Here is a 25133-nt window from a genome sequence, read left to right as displayed (position 1 = left end):
CAAAGGGAGAGGAGTTCTTGGGCCTGGTGCCGAGTCTGATCTCAGAGTCCATCTGTACCAGCTCCGATGGGAACAGCTTCTGCGTGGGCAGCAGCCGCCTCCCCACCAAGCTGACGAGACGGTGTGTAAGAGCAGGAAGGGGGCGGTGATGGACGAGGACTTGGGGGTGCTCCAAGCCCCTCTAGAGTCTCTGGCAGGAAGGGCTCTTCTTCCCCACAACCTGGCCTGCTGATTGTTGGATCTCCATGGAGTCAACTGACTCAGGCTGCTACTCTAAACACTCTGATTAAAGCGTACGCCCTATGGAACACCGTGGGACTTACTCCCAAGTAAATGCGCATAGGATGGTGCTGACAGTCGCCTCCAATGACAGGACTTTCTTGAAAGGAGAGACTTTCTACTAGCCCTAGTTAACACTATCCAGTTTGGCTTCTGTCGATTCTATACCTATCATCTTCAAATTAGCCTTCAGCATTGCTAATATAAAGACAGGTTTTGTTTTGGTTTTGGTTTTCCTTTGGTCTCTGCCTTACAAACAACTTGTGAGTTCCAAAAGTGCTACAGACAGGTCCAAATAACTTCTGGCATTTATATTTCCAGAAGGAGAGCAGTCATTGCTTCTTTATCAGTCATCTGAACCTGTTCTGTATAGCAGGCCCTTCTCTCTATTTTTTCCTACACCCCTTCTAATTTTTCTTTAACACTGAGCTGGAGGAAGAGTTCTATGACACTTGAAAGCTAGCTAGATTTTTAGTCAGTTCTGATAAAGGTATTATGTTACTCTTCTTGATCAGTTCCCCCCCCCCCGTTTCTTTCACACCCTTTGTTTATCTATTAATCTTTTCCAACAATTGTCTCCACTACCACTTCTCTCTTCCCTGCCTCTATATATGCAGCCATCCACACCATCATACCACGTTTCAATTTTCTCCAATCATCGCCACTTTTCTTCCCGTCCATCACATCTAACACGAATTTTGAGGGAATCCTCAAAGAAATGTTTCATAATGTCCTGCTACATTTTTATCCTGTTCTTCCTTCAAAAAGCTCTGGGCAACATGCATGGGTCTCCCCCTCCCATTCCCACTTTGTATTCACAACAGCCCTGTGAGGCAAGTTAGGCTGAAAATATAGCAACTGGCCCAGGGTCTCCCCTAGAACTTTGTGGCTGGAGGGATTGAGCCTGGATCTTTCATACCCTCGTCCAGGGGTGGGGAAACCTGGCTCTCCAGCTGTTGTTGAACTACAACTCTTTATCATCCCTGACTATGGGCCACTGTGGCTGGGGATGATGGGAGTTGTAGTTCAACCACAGTTGAAGGCCAGGTTTGCCCATCCCTGCCCTAGTCTGACACTCTAACCCCCAGGGCTGCACAACTTGGGCCCACCAGATGTTTTTGGATTACATCTCCCACCATACCCAACCACAGTGGCCAATAGTCAGGGATGATGGGTGTTGTAGTCCAACATCTGCAGGAGGGTTGAAGTTGTGCAGCCTTGACTACTGCACTGCACTGGTTCTCTTCCTCCTAACGACTATGGCTACTGCTATTGTAGACACCAGCAACAGCTGCTGGAGGGGTGCTGGGACTGAATAAGGGCAGTTGGTCTCCCTCTGCTTAATATAAAGAGAACCACCACTTTAAAAGATGCCTCTTTTCCCAGGTAGCTTCACTTGCTGAAATATATCATTTCCACTTTGAAAACAAGACTGAGAGCACTTCCATTCTGGATACATAGTCTGGGGTCGTCAGATCTTGTTCTGTCACTCTTTACGGGGGTTCACTCAACGTCATCCTCCAGAACAACACAGAAGAGAATCCACTCATTCCCAGGATTTTTTTCTTTCCCCGGGCCCTGACCAATTGGCACCTCTGGGGCCTACCCTTCATTCGTCTTCTTCCTCTTGCCTCTTTTACCAGGATCCTCGAACGGAAGCAGCCTGGTGGGGAGACCATTGAGCTGACCGAAGAGGGCCGGCCGGTCGAGGTGTCTGAGAAGCACCAGCCCATCGTCGACTGCACCTGCTGTGGCCTCCCACGCCGCTACATCATTGCCATCCTCTGTGGCCTGGGCTTTTGCATTAGCTTTGGCATCCGGTGCAACCTGGGAGTGGCCATCGTCAGCATGGTCAACAATAACACTGTCTACGAAGGGGACAAGGTCATTGTGCAGGTGAGGCCAGGTCTCTTCTCCTTCTAGGGCAGGGGTAGTCAATCTGTGGCTCTCCAATTATTGTTGTACTACAGCTGCCTTCACCACCAGCTACAATTTATTGTGGCTGGGGATGATGGGAGTTGTAGTCCAACAACAGCTGGAGAGCCTCAGGTTGGCCACCCCTGGGGATGCTGGCTTAAGCCAGGTAGGATGCTTTTTATGGACAGAGATTCTGTACTTCCAGTAGCTATGGAACTGCATCAGTTCCAGGTGAAAACTTTTAGAAGCACAGAGATAATAGTGATGGATTTTCGCCCTGTGGAAGTTGCGTTAATTTGAAATACGCCTTATCTTGCTTTTCTGCACAAGGCCCCCAAGGCAGTTCATAAAGGAGTCAAGCAAATCACTTTACAGGGCTATAGATAGTTCAGTTAGATCAATTTATTACAAGTCTTTAAAATCAATTAAAATGGCATCCCCAAATAATAAGGCAACACATTTTTTCCAAAAATATTAACTATGTTTTAAATATAAGTGTTTATAAAAACTGTAGACAGCAGATGTAATCTTAGAAGAGGCTTTCTCTCTTCTCTGTCAGACAGAAGGGAATGCTTCTTCTAAGATGGGAATGCCTCTTCTGCAGTGGTTCCTTCTGCTGTGACATATTCATGCACCATCCACACACACACAAATGGGAGGAGAGCTGGTCTTGCACTAGCAAGCATGAATTGTTCCTTTTGCTAAGCATAGTTCACCCTGGTTTGCATTTGAGTGGGAGACTACATGTGTGAGCACTGTAAGATATTCCTCTTATGGGATGGGGCCGCTCTGGGAAGAGCATCTGCATGCTTGCGTGCAGAAGGTCCCAGATTCCCTCCGACAATACTGAGCTAGATGGACCAATGCTCTGACTGTATAAGGCAGCTTCCTATGTTCCTAAACAATACATTTTTTTTTCTTCAAAGCTATTGCCTTGGTTTATGTAGGTTTTTCAGATTTAACCAATAATTAAGCAATGAAAATTGATTTTGAGTAAGGTTTATTTAACAGTGTGACAAATTAACAATTAAAGAGATTAATAAACCCAAAGCAATGAAAACCAGCATGATGAACAGATGAACAACAAGACCTAAACAGATCTAAAGCTAGGTTTCACTAAAAGCCAATGGGAAGAAAAGAACCAGTACCTGGTATTGAAAAAATAGTAATGAGACTGCTAGGGAAGGGCATTCTTCACTTGAGATGCCATGACTGTGAAGACCCTGTTATCAGTCAGCACCTGCCTAGCTTCTGAATGCGATGGCACCTAGAGCAGGACTTTCCTGATAATTTTAATACATAATCAGGTTTGGGGGAGAGAAGAAAGACCTTCAGTTACAGTGTCATGCCTCTTTAGGTCATAGAGCATCTGCCCATAAAGATGGTAACTACCAAGAGTTAGGGCTAGCTGGCTCAAGACAGCCCATGTGAAGAATGGAATGCAGACGATTCCCAACATAGCTTAATTTCTTTTTTAAAAAATAAGTTGCTTATGGAATCACACTTTTGATCTGAAAGTCATTCCCCCTAATCCCAGAAGCAAGGGGAAAGGCTCTACTGAGTTACAAAAGAAATGCACTCTCCACATTCTCAGAGACACTCTCTTCTTGATTATTAGTTCCTGCTAATTTGGCAAAGAGGCACCTTTTAACATGGTGATTCTCTTATTTAGCAGGGGGAGAGTAACTGGCCCTATCTACCCCCAGCACTGTACCTCCAGTGACTGTTGCTGGTGTCTGTCTGATGTTTATTTTTAGATTGTGAGCCCTTTGGGGACAGGGATCCATCTTATTTGTTTGTTATTTCTCTGTGTAAACCGCCCTGAGCCATTTTTGGAAGGGCGGTATAGAATTCGAATGAATGAATGAATTAGTTCACACGTTCCAGAGCTCTGGCATTGGACATGGTTCTGGTCCAGACTCAAATAAGCCCCGGTTTTCCCTCCAGGGGGCGCTGGCTCTGATTGAGGATTGACTGCCCATCTTTTCTCTTATTGTTTCTTCTCTCCCCCACCCCACCCTTCAGAAAGCAGAGTTCAACTGGGATCCAGAGACAGTGGGCATGATTCACGGGTCCTTCTTCTGGGGTTACATTGTCACCCAGATCCCAGGGGGGTTCATATCACAGAAATTTGCTGCTAACAGGTAAGAGCAGAGTGGGGTGTGGCTTGGAGTCTCTGTGTGTATGAAAGAAAGGACAATGACAGGCTATCCAAGTATCCTCCGCTGCCCAGACTTGCTCTGTCTCTTATGACCTTGGGCCAGAGTCACCATCTCTCAGTCTAACTTACTTCACAGCGTGGTTGTGAGGATAAAATGGAGGAGGGGAGACCATGTAGAAGACCACCCTGAGCACTTTGGGGGCCCGGGGGTGGTGGTGGTGGAATAAAACTGGAACAAATAATAACCACGAGACCAACAAGTGTAAGTTGTGCAATCCATGTGAATAATATCCACTCTTTGGCTCCCAGGGTGTTTGGCTTTGCTATTGTGGCAACGTCCACTCTGAATATGCTAATCCCATCAGCTGCCCGCGTCCATTATGGCTGCGTTATCTTTGTGAGGATCCTGCAAGGGCTGGTGGAGGTAAGGCCAATACACCTGTCTTCCCATTTTCTCACTACCCCGCCATCGACACTATTGACACTGATCTGTGCCAGCCCTCTTTCTAGCAAAACACCCCTCTCGCCCAGCCATCTCAGCCTCTCCTTGGGAAGGGTAGAATATTCAAGTGGGGCGGCATTATGGCTTGTTTCTGACCCTGCCTCCTCCTCAGCAGTGGGTGGGGAATAGCGCTGCTCTTTATGGACCTTTCTGTGCCTTCCACCTCCAGGGGGTTACCTACCCAGCATGTCATGGTATCTGGAGCAAATGGGCACCACCCTTGGAACGCAGCCGACTGGCAACAACAGCTTTCTGCGGTAAGACAACTTTTTCACCAGGCGAGGAAACCGTTGGAAGGGAAAGTCAGAGCGACAAATCTCTTGCAGCCATTTTGAATGTCCTGGGTGGGCTTCTGGATATTATTTTTAGCCTGCTTTCTGCATGGAAAGTACCTTTATGAGATTGCTTTACTGTCCGTGTGTCCGTCCCTGTGTGTCCCCCCACCGCCACTCCAACAACTTTAGAATGCCTGCACCGATTTGTACCAGATTTGGTCCAGGTGTTGTGCCGCATAGGGACACCTGAACTGTGTGGTTTGTGATGATATCATGCACCCCGATCCAAGATGGCAGCCATAGGCAACTTAGTTCTTCCCAGAACTGCTTGTTATTTATTTGTATAATTCCTTTCTATGAATCTGCCAAGGCCCTAAGGGTGGTTTGCCATTTAAAATAATGGCGTACAAATTAATAAGCACAAGGAAAAAGGGAAAGCAGACAAGGAGGGAAGAAGAAAACAAGCAGACTTAGGTACAGTGGCCACTGCGTGAGACAATTGTGGGAGGAGAAGAGCCGAATGGGACTTGGTCCCAGCCAGGCGGATGGAAGGGACCCTGCAAGCTCACCTCTTCATCAGAGGCATTTCTGGGTGGCGAGCTGGTCTTGCAGTAGCCAGCATTAATTGTTCCCTTTGCTAAACAGGGTCTGCCCTGGTTTGCATTTAGATGGGTGATTACATGTGAGCACTCTCTGCTGTAAGATATTTGGAGGATGGGGCCATAACTCAACGGTAGAACGTCTGCTTGCATGCAGAAGGTCCCGGGTCCACTCCCTGACATCTGCAGGTGGGGCTGGGAAAGACCTCTGCCTGAAACCTTGGAGAGCCACTGCCAGTCAGTGCACATGATACAGAACTAGATAGATCAATGGTCTGACTCAGTACAATACAGCTTCTGATGTTCATATGGGAGAACATAAGACCTAAGGCCTATCTAGTCCAGTATCCTGTTTCTGACAGTAGCCCACCAGATCTATTGATTCGTTTTTTACCTTTATATCCCACTCTTCTCCTGAGGAGCCCAGAGTGGTGCACATGATTATGTTTATCCTCACAGTAACCCTGTGAGGTAGTTTATTCTGAAAAAGTAGCCTTCGATAGACCTGTCCACCACTAATTTGTCTAAGCCCCTTTTAAAGCCATCCAACTGATGTCCATCACCACATCATGTGACAGAGAATTTCATAGATCAATGTTGCACTGTGTGGGGGAAAGCACTTCCTTTTGTCAGTCTTGGTCCTAAATTGCCTGGCAGTCAGTTCCATGGGATAACCCCTGGTTCTAGTGTTGTGAGAGAGGGAGAAAAAACAGAGGAGGAGGGGAGGCACCCAATGGCAGTTAGCCCCAGCCAGACCAATGAAGTGGGCCTGGTTGTCTCACCTCTCCCCACTCTGGTCACAGGCAGCCAGTGTTTCCTGTAACAGGGATTCCCAGATGTTGTTGACTACAATTCCCATAATCCCCAGCCAAAGGCCATTGCAGCCAGAAATGAGGGGAGCTCTAGTCAACAATATCATTTCAATTAGATGTTCCATGCTTTCTTTTAGTCTATATGTATTTTAGCTACTTGGTTTGCACTCTTTAGTATATTTTGAATATTTTCTATTTTTTAGATCCTCCTTTCTTTAGTTTTTATTGTAATATCAATCTCAATCTCAGTGATACATGCAACATTCTTTCTCACAAATTACTATATTATAACCTGTGCTGGTCTTAGACCATAATGAAGATTGATTGATTAATAGTCAACAATATCCAGGAATTCCTCTTACAAGGAACACTGGTTCTCATGGTGACACTGGTCACAACTCTTCGCATTTTGAAAATGTTTCTTGGAAGACGAGTTGAATCAGGACCCATGTTGTAGTCCTCACAAAACTGGCTCAACAAATCCAAATCCAAGCTGAACATGTCAGTTTAGGATTAGAGTGAAGCAAAGGCTGATGGCAGCTAGGAGTCCTGGCTTGTGTGGTATGCCTGGCTGACCTCTTTCATATCCTTCTGCAGGCTCCTATGCAGGGGCTGTGGTGGCTATGCCTCTTGCTGGGATTCTAGTCCAGTATTCGGGTTGGAGCTCTGTGTTCTATGTCTACGGTAAGAGAACTGTTCTATGTCTACGTGTTCTACGTCTACATGTTCTACATCTACGTGTATGTAATATACGTGTACATCTATGTGTACATCTATGTATGTCTACATGTACGTCTACATCTATGTGTCATGTACACATCTACGTCACGTCTACGTCTATGTGTCATGTCTATGTCTATGTCTACATCTACGTGTCACATCTACGTGTCACATCTATGTGTATGTACATCTACGTGTACATCTACGTGTACGTCTACGTATGTCTACATCTACGTGTTCTACGTCTACGGTAAGAGAACTGTAGACAAACAACACCACTTGTTAGTGGGTCTCTCCACCGGAAACAGCTATTATGGGGGAGCAAAGAAGTGGCAAAGAACATTATTAGGGGAGTGGGATTTTGCTATACATCAAATACCTAGAGAGGTAAGGTAATTAATGTTGTTAGTTTATTCACCTTATTAAAGAAGTTTGCTTGACATTTTCAAAGTTATTCAGGAAGTGGGCCAGATTCCTCTTAGAAAATGCTGCCTTTTTGGATTAGCCCAAAACTTCCAGCCTGCTTTCCCGGCTAGTTTTCTCTTCTTGTCCAAGACCATGTGGCAAGAGAGGTGAGTGGGGAGAGAGGTCAGTACCAGGCCAGCTGAAACCTGCAGGGGAAATGACCCTGCCACCACTCCCCTGGACACCTGGTCTCACCAAGCCCAGTTCCTGACAGGAAGTGAAGGGCTTGGCCTGGCTCCTGGAAGGCTGGAGGAATCTCCTACCTATTTGGCTGCACTCGCTTCTGCTGCTTGTTCTGGGGTAGAGTCGTGTGTGAATGAGGCTTCTTTAAACAATGGAGACCGTTTAAAATAATCAGTGCAAGCTATAGGGCCATGATATACGATGACTGTATTGTCCAACACTTGCTGTATAGTTCCAGTCTGGTGGATGGGGGAGCAAAATGGGGAGCAGGAAATACTTTGGGATGGAGGGCACGCTAGTGCTTGCTGCCCCTTGGAGTCATCCCTGCTCTCCACTATCCAGCCTCTATTGGACCAGAACAAAGATCCAATGTACCCTGCAATTCTGTCCCTTGGCAGGCAGCTTTGGCATCTTCTGGTACATCTTCTGGCTGCTGGTTTCCTATGAGAGTCCTGCACAGCACCCGACCATCACAGACGAAGAGAGGAAATACATAGAAGAAAGCATCGGCGAAAGCGCCAGTCTTATGAATCCCCTGATGGTCAGTGCCTTTTATTTGCTATTTTGTGGCAGAGAGCCATCCAGTGTTCTTTGTGGGACGGACACATAGCGACAGAGTCATCCCACAAAAGTCATCCCTGCATGCAAGGAGCTCACAACGTAGCATTCAACATAGGGAAGACAGCAGAGGGAGGAGAGGGAGGTGGAAGCGAGGGTAAACAAGGGAAGTGTGATATTGGCCGGATTCAGAAGAAAAACGAAACCGTTCAGCGGTTTCACTAGCTGAATGTCCAGACCCAGGGAACTGCAGTTAAAAGAAAAAATAGACTTGCTGTAGCCCTCCCCTAACTGCAGTTGTTAACTGCAGTTTGTAGTGAGTTATGCCGCCGATAACTGCATTTTGGCAGCGCCTCCATTACATCTGGACCGAGTCTTTCTCTCAAACCGGAGTTGAGAGAGGAAGCTGCTCCTTCACTCCGGCTCCTATTGGCTGTGCAGGCTGTCCTTCAGGAAAGAAGGAAGCCTGCACAGCCAGCTCCACCTCTTTGCAGTCTTGCTGACTGCAGGTCAGTGAGACTGCAACAGGTCCGAACTTGGACTGGAGTGTTGCGGGCGGAGGGGAGGGTGGGATGGAACCCAGCCATTGTTTCAGTTACATGTGGGTAGGCTCTGTGTCAGTAGCGGATGAGGCTTAAAGCCTTATGCCTAAGTCTTCACAAGGGGGGAAATGGATTTTGGAGGAGGAATTTGAAGGTTGGTGGCATTTGAAGCTGTTCTGAGAGGCAGTTCCAGGAATAGCAAGCGTGGTGCAGTGGTTAGAGTGCTGGACTAGAACCGGGGAGACCCGAGTTCAAATCCCCTTTCAGCCATGATACCTGCTGGGTAACTCTGAGCCAGTCACCTCTCTCTCAGCCTAATCTACTTCACAGGATTGTTTAAGCCGCTCTGGGCTCCTTGGAGGAAGAGCGGAATATAAATGATTGATTGATTGATTGATTAATTAATTAATTAATGGCAGCAAGGGATGGGGCCATAGCTCAGTGATAGAGCATCTCAGTGATAGAGATGCTCAGTCTATGCTCAGTGATAGAGCATCTGCTCTGCATGCAGAAGGTCCCAGAGATGTCGATCCCTGACATCTCCAGGTAGGAGAAGACCCCCACCTGCAGCCTTGGAGAGCCACAAGTAGTCAGTGTAAACAATGGAGAAGCTGGTACCAGTCAGTGTAGACTGTACTGTGCTTCATGGACCAAGGGCCTGACTCAGTATAAGGCAGCTTCCTCAGGGAGAAAAGGGCAGAGTCACTGAGGGAGCAGGAGACTTAGATGGTTGATGGTGGTGGAGTTTTGGGGTGTGTGCAAAACTGGTTTGCCCAGATCGGTTCCCGAACCAGGCATGTTCAGTTTTGTGCCCCCGAACAAACCCCCCGGCTTGGCTCGAATTCAAGCCAGTTTGGGGATTCTAAAGTAAAAAATGAATAAACAAATGTTTAGACACTCACCACCATTGGCCTCGGAATGTGTGGTTGCAGGGGGGTCCCTGCTGTTTCCCTTTCTCCCTGCCAGCCTCCCCGATCTTCTAAGGGCTGTTTCAGCTCATTTTCAGGCCCTTTCTCTGGTGGCAGTGGCCATTTTGGAGGCCGCCACACATGCACCCTGGCCATTTGCGTGGCCTGGGTCATGAAATTTTTTTTTTTTTTTAATTTAGAACCCCTGAACCGGCCCCAAGCTGGCCTGGGGGACTCGGCTCGACCTCGAGCCAAACCAGGTCCAATCTGGCTCGAGGTTGAGCCCTCGAGATGGAGCAGGTGAGCAGACTGAGAGGATCTCCCTGCAGTGGAAAAGCTCACAACACCTGAATGAAGCTCCTCTTAAAAATAACACTTTATTGAAGATTTTTTGTTACATTTGTAATTAAATAAAACCATTTCTCTTGTGTGGGACATAATTTAGATTATTACAAAGCATATAAATGATTAAATAAAGGAAAGAATATGGAATTATCATAAACAGAAAAAACAATGAGAAAAAGGCTCGTTTAGGTACGTTTATTATTATTTATTTTACATTTTATATCCCGCTGTTCCTCCAAGGAGCCCACAGCAGTGTACTACATACTTAAGTTTCTCCTTACAACAACCCTGTGAAGTAGGTTAGGCTGAGAGAGAAGTGACTGGCCCAGAGTCACCCAGCAAGTCTCATGGCTGAATGGGGATTTGAACTCTGGTCTCCCTGGCCCTAGTCCAGCACTCACATGCTGGCTCAGTTTATAAAATCCATAGCAAATAAGTGATACAGCAAAATATTGAGCAAAATCTGAGTGGGATATTTTGTATTTCCCATTAGCTGAGTCAAGTACATAAAGCCAAGAACCATTTCCCCCTCATTAAATCTGAGACTGTTGTTAGCCTTTAACTGACGTGAAATCATACACATAAGTTAGCCTTTCCCATACCTTGTCGTAGCATCACTTCAGGACTCCTTTGGGAGACCTGCTGTGGGAAGGCTTGCAAATGTGGGGTTGCTCTGCTGAAGTGCTCACGTCTGGCTTCTTCCTTCCTCTTGGCAGAAATTCAAAACGCCGTGGCGCAAGTTCTTCACATCCATGCCTGTCTATGCCATTATTGTGGCCAATTTTTGCCGGAGCTGGACCTTCTATTTGCTCTTAATTAGCCAGCCAGCCTACTTTGAGGAAGTGTTTGGTTTTGAAATCAGTAAGGTGAGAAATGTGGTGGTGGTGTGTGTGGGTGGGTGGGCAAGGAAATTGGTCAATTGTCCATATGGTACAGGAGCAGAGAGTGTTTTGTTTTGCATTCATAATCTGACAGGAAAGAAATATGCCTCTAGACATGTGCAGACTGCATAATCACTTGGGTTAAGGTTTACAGAAATCTGTTTTGAAAATAAACAGGCTCAAGGTTCCAGCAAAGTAGCCGACAGAAGTAACCAAGTTTTGCACATTTAAATGGGAAAATAATAAATTTTTAAAACCCTCATCCTGGACAGAACCAAGTGTCAACATTCCAAACATTAAATTGAGTAAACTTGATCCATTTTTCAAAAGCAAGTTAGATACTTCAAAATAATTTTATAATGTTGAAAAGAAAAAGGAGATGGGCACATGGCTGTCTCCCCCATGGTCCCTTGCCATTCAAATGATACCTGAACTGCTTTTTCAATATGGCTGTGGCTGGTCTACTCAATGCCTCTTCTCTTCTATACAGGTGGGTATGCTTTCAGCCTTACCCCATCTGGTCATGACAATCATCGTACCCATTGGGGGGCAAATCGCCGATTTTCTGCGAACGCGGAGGATCATGACTACCACAAATGTCCGCAAGATGATGAACTGTGGGGGTGAGAGAAAAAGCGAGAGCAAGGACCCAGGGATGAGGGGTTGGGATTGAAGGACATCAGACTGGGGTGAGGGGCTGGTGGCTGGCTTGGCAGTGCACATAAGCTTTAGACCTCTGCCCAGGGATGATATGACTACACTGCAGAATGTGGAGTATGGTATCTGAAGCTTCTGAATGCTTTCGCATTTTGTTTTGATCAAGCAAGTTCTAGCACTCATGGTGGCCGAGAACCCCAATCAAAATATTTTATGAGAGGCTGCATTTTGCTTGCTATGGTTTGAGTGGGGCTTCCAATAGCCTGGAGCATTTCCAGACCACAGGCTTTACTGCGGGTTTACCGTGAGTCTGAATTTGCCCCCCACCCCAAAAAAACCCAACACAAAAAGTGGATTTTTTAACCACAGACATAAATCGGGCTGCACCCTTAATGCACAATGAAAAACCCGAATTGTATGTGAAGTGCTCCCTGATAGATCGTAGGGACTTCGGCGTAAATCTGGCCGATATGTGAACACACACCCTCCATTCCGGAGGAGAAGTGAACTAAAAGCCCTGTCAAAATGCTCCTGGGTGTGAGAAATCTTCACATCGTTTAATCAGTCCAAATGTTAATAGTTCACCAACCACATACAGACATCTTCAGATCAGAGCTTTTTGTCCTGCCACCAAGTATCCCTGTGTTCTTCCTTTAGCAATCTCTCCTCCCGCTCCCTTACAAAAATGTTGCAGGCTCCCCTCTCCCACCCACCTATATTCATGAGTGTACATGAATCTGCCTCATTCAGAGTCACGACATCGGTCCATGTAGCCCAGAACTGTCTGTGAGATTGATCCTGGGACCTTTTGCATGCAAAACATGAGCTCTGTGACTGATCTACTCCTGAGCTATAGCTTCCGCTAGGTTGTGGCTCACTTCCCATATGAGCAAAAATTTTACACACACACACACACACTTTTTGTATGCCCTGTTCTAACACTTGTGCAACTGGATTGCAATTGGAAATATGAATTAGAGGCAGCCATCATGGTGAATCAGAACTGGATAGCATTTGGACACCTGCACTCATTTTCTCCACTGCTCTCTTACCAGGGTTTGGCATGGAGGCCACGCTGCTCTTAGTGGTCGGCTATTCCCACAGCAAAGGTGTAGCAATTTCATTCCTCGTCCTGGCTGTGGGTTTCAGTGGCTTTGCTATTTCAGGTAAGCCCATGGGCAGCTGGGCCATCTTGGGGGTCCCACTGATGGGATGGAAAGGTGGAGCTAAAAAGACTTAAATGCCAGACGTACAACTTTGGACGTTGTGGTAGGGCAGATAAACTATCCCACCTGTGCTCCTGTGAGCCTCCTGACATGGGTGCTTTCCTGTTTCAATGGGCCCAGTGGGTTATCTGGTGCCATCTGCATCCTCTCTGCATATTTCTTGCAGTTCCCGTCCCTACTCAATACCCAGTTTAGGCACAAGTGAGGTAAGCTATAGCTTAGGACCTCTACCTATAAGGTCTGATTTATTTATTTTTAATGACTAAACTTCAAGTTTCACATGTATTTTCATTTAAAGGAATTTCTAATGCAAATAGGCTTATTGCAAGATCCCTGTTTTTGTTAGATTGTTAGATTTTTGTGGCATCTTTAGCAAGTAAAAATAAAGCTTTATTATTTCTAAATAATAAATATTTATATTATATGTAAACATATAATAATACTTATAAGATTTATGATTTAAAAATTTATAATAAATAAAACTTTATTTCTATTTTCACTGTCCTGGTTTGTTAGAATGAAGATCTAGATCTAGATACACACACACACACACACACACACACACACTGGGACCTTTTGACATAGCTTAGGACCTAAGCACATCATAATATGGCCCTGATCTCCACCTACCCAAGCCTCCCAGCTGTGTCCATGCTGCTATATCTCCTATAAAATTTTCTTGGTGACTTTATTTCCTCCCCCACCATTGTTTTGTCTTATATTTTGTTATATCTAGGTTTTTTTAAAGAAAAAAATCATATGTTGCCCAGAGAGTCATGTTACTGAAGGGTGACCTATAAATTTACAGAATAGTAATTGGTACTACTAGTAAGAATTATTATTTGTTTATTTAAGCTATTGGCTCTAACACGCAATCGAAGACACATTGCTAAAAAACAGATGACTACAAGAAAGGAGCTGAAAATACACCCTAATAAAGGTAGCTAGAGTTACATTTAAGGATCACTGAACAACAAACCTGGTTGTTTCCACACCAGAGCTCTTTAGTTCTACAGTACAGTAGATCACAATAAAAGAAATAAAATCAAATAAAGGAAACTAGTAAATAAAGCACCTCCTCCGTGGGGAATAAAAGCTGGCTAAATAAAGGGCAATTAACGGGCAATTCTGCACTAATCCCCTAGAGACGTTGAACAGGAAGCAATAAAACTGACAGAACCTGCAAACAGGTAATTCTTAATTAAAGGCACAGTGGCCCTTAAGGGCTGCAACAGTGCTTTGTCTGTTCACACTGAATAGGCTGGTGCTTCGCTTGTGGATTTTTTTGCCAAAAAATCACCACAAATCAGGAGGATAACACAAAAAACATTGTAATGTAACTTTGGCTGTTGATGTCATCTGGATGGTCCATAAAAACAGAATGAACAAAGGATGGCAATTCCAGAGAAATAGCCTAGGATGGAACCAACCCCAGATTATGGTTCATTATGTGTGAGTTAAAATAGGTTTGCCATTGCTTTGTGCCTGCCCAAGTTTGTATAATCTCCTTGTTCACACAACAGAAATCCAGTTTTCCATTAATTTGACCCATAAACATAGTATTTGCCTAAACAAAATAGTAAGACCCTTGTGCGTGATGCTTGATGGGCTCTGTGCATTGTATGCTGTGTAGAACAAACATGCTTACTCCTTGGAAAACTGGGCTTGCTTTGATATGAATATCTTTATTGCTACATTTGTGCACAGCCAATTGTGTTCTCTTTTTACATCCTGCTAACTTTGCTGAGCTGGACAAAGTCAGTGAGAAAATGTTCACTTAAAAGGGATTACTAATGTCAAGTACATTGGCTAAGTGAAAAAACGGAGTGAAGTTGTTAAATGGCAGAATATTGAAATACCCCTTTTTAATTGGCAATGATTTTGAGAAATTAAAGCCTATATACATTAAGAGACTAAGAACGGCCCTGCTGGATCAAGCCCAAGGCCCATCTAGTCCAGCATCTTGTTTCACACAATGGCCCACCAGATGGCTCTAGGAAGCCTACAAGCAAGAGGCGGGCCCTCTCTCCTACTGTTGCTCCCCTGCAACTGTTATTTAGAGGCATCTTGCCTCTGAGGGTGGAGGTGGCCTATAGCCTTCAGACTAGTAGTCACTGATAGACCTGTCCTCCATGGATTTATCTAAGCCCTTCTTAAAGACATCCAGACTAGTGGCTGTCACCAAATCTTGTGGCAGAGAATTCCATAGGTTAATCATGCATTGTATGAAGAAGTACTTCCTTTTGTCAGTCCCAAATTTCTTTAGGGAGAAATTTTTTTCTCTATGCACTCTCTCCACACCATGCATAATTTTATAGACCTCTATCATGTCGCCCGCTCAGTCTTCCTTCTAAACTAAAAAGCCCCAGGTCTTGTAGTCTTACCTCGTAAGGAAGGTGCTCTAGGCTCCTGATCATCTTGTTTGCCCTCTTCTACAACTTCTTCAGTTCTATAAGGTCCTTTCTGAGGCACGGTGACCAGAACTGTACGCAGTACTCCAAATCTGGACACACCATAGATTTGTATAAGGGTCTAATGGTATTAGCAGTTTTATTTTCAACCCCCTTCCTTATGATTCAAAGCATGGAACTGGCCTTTTTCACAGCTGCTTCACATTGTGTTGCCACTTTCAACGAGCTGTCTACCACAACCCCAAGGTCTCTCTCCTGGTCAGTCACCGACAGCTCAGACCCTGTCCGCATATATGTGAAGCTGGGCTTTTCGCCCCAATATGCATCACTTTACATTGGCTAACATTGAATTGCATCTGTCTTTTGTTGCCCACTTCCCCAGTTTGGAGAGATCCTTTTGGAGCTCCTCACAATCTGTTTTGGATTTCACTACCCTAAATAGTTTGGTGTCATCTGCAGATTTGGCCACCTCGCTGCTTACCCCTACTTCTAGATCATTTATGAATAAATTAAAAAGCACTGGTCCCAATACAGATCCCTGGAGGACCCACTTCTTACTTCCCTCCATTTAGAGAACTGTCCATTTATATCTACCCTCTGTTTCCTGTCCTTCAACCACTTACCAATCCACACATCAACCTGGTCTCTTATCCCATGATTGCATGGGCATAGCATCCATTGGACAAGCAGGGACAAATGTCCCTGGGTCCAGAAGGTCAGGGGGCCCCCAAGAGGCCCCCAAGAAGACTGCCCTGCTGCCACTTCCTATCTTGGCCTCCCAGGGGTGGGGGGTGAGTTGAGTGGGGCAGGCCACCCCTCATGGTGGCAGCGTGTGCTGTGATGTTGGGCCTCTCTGGCTGGCCAGTGCACCTCTCCGGCCGAACTGTAGCCTGTGCAGTTCAACTATGGACGTCACATGGCCATGACATCATGGGCATGCAACGTCCATAGTTGAACTGCATAGGTGCGCAGTTCGGACGGGGAGGTGTGCAGGCTGGCTGGAGATGCCCGACAGCCACAGTGCCCACCGCCACTCCCATGGGGGCCAAGATAAGAAGTGGCGGCAGAGGCGGCCAACAGGAGGTAGGAGTAGCAATGGGGAGATCTTGGCTGCCCTGCCCCTTGCATCTGACATCAGACGCAAGGGGCGGGGCTTGGGGTGCTGAGGCACACCACTCATGGGGTAGGAAGCCCCCCTGCCAATATTTTATCCTCTGGCCCCTGGGGGTCTCATTATGCCCCTGAATGATTGCTACGTTTTCTCAAGGATCTTTGGAGAGGAACATTGTTGAAAGCTTTTTGAAAGTCCAAATATACTATGCCAACTGGATCACCTTTATCCACATGCCTGGTGACACTCTCTAAAAGATTGGGGAGGCAAGATTTACCTTTGCAGAAGCCATCAGCAGGGCCTGTTCTTCTATATGCTTAACAATTTTTTCTTGGGAATGCTTTCCATCAATTTGCCTGGCACAGACATTAAGCCAACTGGCCGTAGTTTCCCACATCTCTTCAATCCCTTTTTGAAAATCAGTGTTACATTGGCTACTTTCCTGTCCTCTGGTACAGAGCCTGATTATAGGGATAATTTACATATTTTTGCAAGGAGGTTGGTAATTTCACATTTGAGATCTTTTTTAAAAAATTTACATTTATATCCTGCTCTTCCTCCAAGGAGCCCAGAGTGGTGTACTACATACTTGAGTTTCTCTTTCACAACAACCCTGTGAAGTAGGTTAGGCAGAGAGAGAAGTGACTGGCCCAGAGTCACCCAGCTAGAATCTTTAAGAACTCTCAGTGAATGCCATCTGGCCCTGGCAATCTGTTAATTTTTAATTTTTCCAGGGTTTTTTTAGAACGTCATCTCTCATAACTTCTATCTGACTCAGTTTGCCTCTGTCCCTGAAAAGCTCAGTTTAGGCACAGGTACACATTCAGTATCTGCTGTGAAGACAGATGCAAATAACTCATTTCGCTCTTCTGCAATCTTAATATCCTCAATAATCCCGTTCACTCCCTCTTCATGTAATGGACCAACCACCTCCCTGGCAGGTTTCCTGCTTCTGGTGTATTTAAACAAGTTTTTGTTATTCCCCTTGATGCTTTTAGCATCGTTTGTTAATTTTTAATTTTTCCATACAGTTTAGAATGTCATCTCATGTCACTTCTATCTGACTCACTCTTTAGCTTCCGTCCCTGAGAAGCTCAGTTCAGGCACAGGTATATGCTCTGTATCCTTTGCCATGAAGACAGATGCAAAAAAAAACCCTGTTTAGCTTTTCTGCAATCTCCATATCCTCTTTAATAATCTCTTGCACAAGAAGTTCTGTTATTCCCCTTGATGCTTTTAGCTAAATGTTCCTCTAACTCTCTTTTTGCATCCCTTATTGTCTTCTTGCATTTCTTTTGCCAGAATTTGTTTTCCTTTTTGTTCTTTTCCTTTGGGCAGGCCTTCCAATTTCTGAAGGAATACTTCTTCCCTTTATAGTTTCCTTGGCTTTACTTGTTAGACATGCTGGCATCCTCCTGGACTTGGTAGTACCTTTCCTCCTTTTTTGTATACATTTTAACTGGGCTTCTATTATTATGGTTTTAAATAAACTCCATGCATTCTGGAGCAAAGTGACTTTCTTGATTTTTCCCTTTCAGTTTTCTTTTTACCAAACTCCTCATTTTAGAGAAGTTTCCTCTTCTGAAGTTCAAAGTGTCTGTGTTAGACTTCCTTGGTGATTCTGTCTTGCATGTATGCTGAATTTAATCACCCTATGGTCACTGTTCCCCAAAGGTTCCATGACACTGACATCTCGCACTAGGTCCTGGGCACCAACGTTCAAGGTCAATTTCTCTCTGGTCGGTTCTATAATCAACTGTTCTAGGGCACAGTGGTTCAACGTATCTAGAAATTTGGCCTCTTTGTCATTACTTGAATGTGAATTTACCCAGTCTATGTGTTGGTTATTGAAAATATGTGTGAAATAATTTAATTTATATAATTGCCCCCCTCCACACACACACACTGCCAATTCTCTAGATGAATCTTTTATTGGATCATGATTATTTGTTATTGGAAAGTTAAATAATTGCAATTAATTAAAACATTAACACAGAAAGGACCTCCAAAGTGGGTGTAAGCAAACACACAAAATAAATGAAGTGGTTGTTTCTGTTTTAGAAGAACAGGTGGGCATGTGCATAATCAGATTAAAAATCAGATGAAAAGTAGAGATGAAGTAGTAGAACAAAAGCCTTGGAATCATGGGATAGCGAAATGATAATCCAAATGGCCCTCAGCATTTCAATAAAGATTATACCTCTTTGAGGAGTTAATGATTAGAAAACTCTATATAAATTGGGATGCAGGTTCACACCTAACCTTTCATACAGCAGTTCTGTTTCTGCCTAGGAATGCAGAAGTATGAGATATTTCAAGAACCCCAGAGAAGCAGCTGCAAGTCACTGCTGGACTTTCTGTTAGCAATTTAACAGCAAATTCCTATGATCCTATGACTTTACAAATTACAATATTAGGGAAACAGACTGCAGTAATTCTAGCAGTAACTGCATATCCACAGTTAGGAACAGACTGGGATCTATGTTTGCCCCCAAAGTAGGGGGTATATGCCCTAAACGTCTTCTCTCTCTCTCCACCTCCAGGTTTTAATGTTAATCACTTAGACATTGCCCCACGATATGCCAGTATCCTGATGGGAATCTCCAATGGTGTGGGGACACTGTCGGGTATGGTGTGCCCACTCATCGTTGGAGCCATGACTAAACACAAGGTAGGAACTAGATGCCCTGTGAACAGCGGAGTGGAATGGTGGTTTCATTTCCCCATAATTCCTACTTCTTTGTGTTTATCAAGAGTGTCTTATGTGGGGCTTCCCCGCGCACCATGCATAAGAGATACTATAATCCCCACATGAAATATGTGAAAACAAGGGAGACCCTCACTAAACAGTGGCCTATATCCAGACTAGTGCTGCACTCAGGTAATGCTGTTGCACTACTGCACAACATGTCACACTATCTTGTAAATCTCCCATAGCTGTGCAACATCACAGAGCACTGTAACCGCACAGCTCCACAAATGTCTTAAGTGTGCACAACTTCTCTTGGGCGCTTTCCAGATTACCCACTACAACTTTGGTAAAATGCTTTGACTTGGCAGGATCGTATTCACAGCGATGCCCAGAATAAAAAAAATCCTTCAATGGGAAAATACAGCAAACGTTTTATTATTATTATTTACATTTTATATCCCGCTCTTCCTCCAAGGAGCCCAGAGGGGTGTACTACATACTAAAGTTTCTCCTCACAACAACCCTGTGAATTAGCTTAGGCTGCAAGAGAAGTGACTGGCCCAGAGTCACCCAGCAAGTATTATGGCTGAATGGGGATTTGAACTTGGGCCTCCCCGGTCCTAGTTCAGCACTCTTACTACTACACTACGCTGTCTCTTTTGCGATGTACATACAGTGTTATCGCACTGAATCGCAGCGATAAAATCCGAAACAAGAAATTCGAAATGTGAACAGCACCCTGCTGACAGCATTGGGACTGCGGTGTCACAACACAGGAAGTGTGGAAGCACAGTTAGCAAATATGCTGTGACCCCGTTGTAGGGTCTAATCTGGAAAGCACCTTGCTCTGCTAGTCAGGATGTCACACAGCAAATTTTGGGGGGGAAATTTGAAGGGAGAGGCAGCCTTAGAACATAAGAGCTCCACTAAATTCCACCGAGGGCCAAACTATGGTCAACGCAAATCTTATTTCTAATTCCAAAAGAGTTGGAAAGGTTGTTATCCTTATGTCATAATTGGAGCACCTTGGGTGAGAGGGAGGTAGCAGCAGACTTGGGATAATTTGGAGATACTTCGGTTCCACAAGAATCTGAAGGATGGGGGAGCCGAAAGGGGGGGGAACCCTCTCCAGAACTGCCTCATTATAACTTAATGGGATGGAATGTTTGCAGTCTCAGAAGCACTTAACAGACAACCAGATGGATGCTGCTAATGGAACTCAGTGGCGAGGGCAAGGAGATCTTGAACCAAGGATGAAGCTATAATTGAGCGGATGGGTTCAAAGAACCCAACCCCTCCAGGTCCACCCCTCCCTATTTTCTTCATTATCTTCCTCATTCCGAGGGGCCACCGGGGAAAGGGGCAAACACGGGCCCCGTCTCCCCTAGCTACACCCCTGGCTTGAACAAAAAGAGTGGGAAATTTCCCAGCTTGAACAATACTCCCTCAAGACAATCACAACCCTTTCTGCTTCTGAGGAGGAAAGCTGCCTAACACATTCACCATGCTCATGCACAGCCTCAGATAACACATGCACACCAGGGATATACTGCAACATTTTGTTACGGTTTCATATTTGTTTCTTAGAATACGTTTTGCTCACTGTGCAAATCAATAGTCAGCCTTGGGGAATGAGGCTGCCTGCTGTCTGCCTGCCAGTCCTAAAGATAGCTTCTGATTGATCAGTTTTTTCCTCTTCCTTTCCCCACAGACACGGGAGGAGTGGCAATATGTCTTCCTCATTGCCTCGCTGGTGCACTATGGAGGTGTCATCTTCTATGGGATTTTTGCCTCTGGTGAGAAACAGCCGTGGGCCGAGCCTGAAGAAATCAACGAAGAAAAGTGTGGCTTTATCAACGAGGATGAACTGGCCGACGAGGAGGACGAGGCTGCCCGGATGGCGGCAGGAGGGGGCGGGGGAGGCGGGGGCTACGGTGCCACCAAAAGCACCAGTTTTGCCAACGGAGGCTGGACGGCTGACTGGGACAAGAAGGAGGAATACGTACAGGAGCCTGGCAAAGATTCATATATGTACGGCACACCGGGAGAGCGGGACTTATCGTAAAGGTGCCCCATCCCTCGTCCCTTGAGGGATGCTGGGGCGTTGGTTCAATCCACTGGAGTGAGGGAGAAAGGCCTGCATTTAGGTTGCTTCTCCTCCCTCACCTTCACTTGACCGTCCTCCCCTCCTCCCCCCCGCCCCCACATCAGTTTTGGTGCATTGGTACAACTGTCTGGACCCACTGAAAACTGCCCCCCCCAAGCTGCCTCCTATGCCTTGGTATGACCCAAGGGCGTGTACTTCAGACTCTCCTCCTTCATTTCCCACAGGCATTAGTGTGTTGCCATGGCAGCAACCACACCTCACACCTCATTCGCTCTCACCCCTCTAGCTGTGGTGCATTGGTAGGGCTCCCACAACAAGGAGGTGGTGTTCAATGACACCTCTCTTTCCCCCCTCCCCCAGATAAATAGCTTCGGACAAACACAACACTGTGGGCCTGTGTCAACTGAGAGTTGAGAAGGGCCACAGGCTCGGTGGTGCAGCACATGCTCTTTGCATGCATCATGCCCCAGGTTCAATCCCTGGCACCTCCAATTAAAGGATCTCAAGATGCAGTGTTGGGGTGTCCTCTGCCTGAGGTCCTGGAGAGTCGCTGCTAGTCCGAGTAGACAGCACTGACACTGAGGGACCACGTCTGACTCTGTGTGAGGCAGCTTCTTACCTTTGACCTTTCCCTCTGGCTTCTCCCCACTGGGAAACGAGAGAGAGCTACATTCAGTGGTCCGTTCCTTAGCTGGACAACCCCCATCTCACACCTCACAGTTCCAGCACCTTAGATAATGACTCGAGCTTTTTCTTAGACATAAACAATTTATTTCCCTCAGGGAACTATCTGGGGTGGTTTATTACCTGAGGGTCACAGAACTGTACGCAGGAGTGGTCCGAGGCACTTTGCTGCCTGAGGCAAAGGACAATATGATGCTCCCCCCATCTGTGGTGAGTGCATCAGTGTGCGGGGGACAGTGCTTGCTGCCGCCGCCACCACCCCTTGTCAAACCTGCATCTGAGGTGACTGCCTGACCCTGCCTCATTGAAGGGCTGCCCTTAATTGTATGCCTTCAGCACCATGCACCAAAATCATCAACCCACACTGAGAAGAGAAGAGCTCACCCTAGTCCTAAAACTGAGCATCTACTTCCACGTTGAGTAACAGACACTCCATTTTTCTGAGCTTTCGCCCACCTAATCACTGCTCAGAAGCACTGCTCTAGCCATTCTTGAGAATATTTCTAAATACTAGGTGTACTTTTCGGTGTGGACAATTTGTGAGCCACAAAGGCTTGTTGACATTCTCAGTTGACAAGCCACAATCTGTGTGGCGGTTTCCAGTTGCCTGAAAATGCTTGCCACTGGTATAAATATTTCCAAGAGCTCCCCCCGCCCCCCGACCGCATTCCAAAGAAAAGTACCAAAAATTTACAGGGTTGTGTTCACACTTCATTGTTATAGCACTTTTAAACTTGGAACGCTTCAAAATTACTTCAAACAAAACTAAGAATGCAGACTTCTCCACATGAGACTTTGGGGGCAGCTATGGATAGTTGCACAATATAGGCAATTCCCCATTGTTGTGGGGAAATCCTTGTCTATATATGGCTGGTTCAGGTGATGCCATCCTGGTGTTCTCTGCCTGTCCTGATGCCGGTGGAGAACGTCCTGATACACTCCTGGTGTGTCCCTTTATTGTGTGGGGAGCTGTTCATTTGAATGGCCCCTGATGCACTCCAAATACCTATAGTATTTGCAGCATGTGTAGAGGGACCGTTCAGATTAACAACCCCCCCCCACCATGATAAAGGCATGCACGGCACCAGGAACATGCTTGGACATCCCCCGCTGATGTAATGATGGGTACGCTCTCTGCATGACTTACTTGCTTACGACTATTATTTATATGCTGCTTTTCAGTGAAAAAAGTTCACATAGCAGTTTACATAGGGGGAAAAATAACAAAACGATGCTTCCCTGTCCCCCAAAGGGCTACCAGTCTAGAAAGAAACACAAGTTAGACACCAGCAACAGCTACTGGAGAGATGCTGTGTTGGCCTACTGCTGGGTTTGGATAGGGACAGTTGCTCTCCCCTTGCTAAATAGAAGAGAATCGCCATTTTGAAAGCTCCCTCTTTGCCTGATTTGCAGGGGATGACCCTTACCTATCACATGTGCTGGGATGCATCATTCCTATTGGCCCAAAGAGCGCCTGGAATGTGTGCCCTCACTTCCTATTTAAAAGATTTTAAATATCCATACTATGCTTATAACACTATAAACTAGAGTGCTTAAAATGCAGTTTTGAATGACTGTGAAACATTTTTAAACTGTGGCCACCTCTGTGCTGCAAACATAAAGCTGTTTGAAACCATTTCGAACTGCCCTGGCTTCTTCCAAAGCAGCTTGGGAACTGTAGTCTTGTGAGGGAGCTGATCCCGTGTTAAGTCTATAATTCCCAGAGAGCTTTGCTTAGGATCCAGGACAGCTAAACAGAATGGAAGCCCGTTTAAGTATGTTGTATTGACATGCCATGAATGTGAATTAGTTACGGATGTTTTAAGTTTCACAATGTATTTCAAGTGCTTTAACTGCCCTCGTGTGAACACAGCTTAGAGTACTGCAACATAACATGAGCCAGTGTTACCAGTGGACCCTAGAATGTTGTTCTAGGACAGGGCTGCAAAATGTTGGCCCTCCTGCAAATGCTGGACTACAGCTCCCATCACCCCTGACTCTTGGCCACTGTGGCTGGGGATGATGAGAGTTGTAGCCCAACAATAGCTGGGGGTGGGGCTGAAGTTGTGCAGTCCTGTTCCAGGATATGAGAGACCTGGGAGCCTTTGTGTAAATTGCTCTCAATGTATTCAGTTCTCTCACTTGCAAAAAGAGAATTGTGGCCTACCTCACAAGGCTGTTGTGAGGATGAATGAAATAGGATTGTAAGGCATTCTGCTGCACAGTTCTGTGGATGATTCATAGGGATCATAGCCATGCTTGAATCAACAGAACTGGTTGTTTCTGATTCTCCCATCCTGCATCACACACATGCACACACATGGGTTTTATGTAAGAAGTCAACTTGCCTGATAAAATCAGGGTATATGAGCTGTTTGGAATGTTCCAGAGCACCCCTTTATCCCAGCAGCCCCATGTTACAGTCCCCCCAATCCCAGGGAGGCATACTCTGACAATAGCAACAGACTGGTGGTGTCCAGCTCTCATGCTATGGGGGGAGTCCACCTTCCCTCTAACTCCTCAGCGCTCCCCCTCTGCCCTCACCCCATAGTTCCCTCTGTGGGTTGGTTGGTCTGTCTGGCATTTGCTCTGTACGTGTAACCTCCCTCCTTGGATAACCCCAACAGTTGGAATAAAGACCCTGTTCTTGTGTAAATATATAAATATAAATATTATATATTAAACCAAACATGGCTGCGGGAATTGGAAAGAAATTTGTTTGTGTGTGGAGCTGAGGATTGAGCAATGGTGTCCTTTTCGTTACTCATCTCCATCAATCCCATTTTTTCTATTTTCCATTTCCCGAATTCCCCTCTCAGTATATGATCCACCTGTCTAATCCGTTCATGGCTGCATTCGCATGTAACGTGAAACCGGAGGTTGCCAAACCCGTGGTTAATTTTTCAGACCATGAATCGCATCACAGATGTTTGTCCAACTGCAGTCCAGCAAACTCCGTTTTCAGGGCAGGGCAGCCCTTTCCTCTTCCTGATCTGCTAAGGCCACATCCCAGCAAGCCCCATAGCCGTGGCATTGGCAGACTGTGGGCAGGGCGTCAGCATGTCTCCAGGGTGGCAGCCATTAGCTACAGTATCAAG

General features: G+C 45.7%; 1 protein-coding gene across 1 annotated transcript in view; it reads left to right on the top strand.

The window, feature by feature from the left end:
- Positions 1 to 24738, top strand: part of SLC17A7 (solute carrier family 17 member 7) — an 81968-nt gene extending 57230 nt beyond the window's left edge. Inside the window, exons 3-13 of the mRNA XM_053263474.1 lie at positions 1923 to 2175; positions 4222 to 4340; positions 4667 to 4781; positions 5029 to 5116; positions 7143 to 7229; positions 8312 to 8454; positions 10983 to 11132; positions 11638 to 11770; positions 12860 to 12970; positions 19096 to 19223; positions 20956 to 24738. Of these exons, the coding sequence (XP_053119449.1) occupies positions 1923 to 2175; positions 4222 to 4340; positions 4667 to 4781; positions 5029 to 5116; positions 7143 to 7229; positions 8312 to 8454; positions 10983 to 11132; positions 11638 to 11770; positions 12860 to 12970; positions 19096 to 19223; positions 20956 to 21309 (1681 nt within the window). The 3' untranslated portion in view covers positions 21310 to 24738. The remainder of the gene's footprint in view (positions 1 to 1922; positions 2176 to 4221; positions 4341 to 4666; positions 4782 to 5028; positions 5117 to 7142; positions 7230 to 8311; positions 8455 to 10982; positions 11133 to 11637; positions 11771 to 12859; positions 12971 to 19095; positions 19224 to 20955) is intronic.
- Positions 24739 to 25133: the final 395 nt, after the last annotated feature.

Source organism: Hemicordylus capensis, chromosome 6 (genome assembly GCF_027244095.1).
Source record: "Hemicordylus capensis ecotype Gifberg chromosome 6, rHemCap1.1.pri, whole genome shotgun sequence".
Taxonomy (NCBI): domain Eukaryota; kingdom Metazoa; phylum Chordata; class Lepidosauria; order Squamata; family Cordylidae; genus Hemicordylus; species Hemicordylus capensis.
This window is presented reverse-complemented; position numbering and strand designations above follow the sequence as displayed.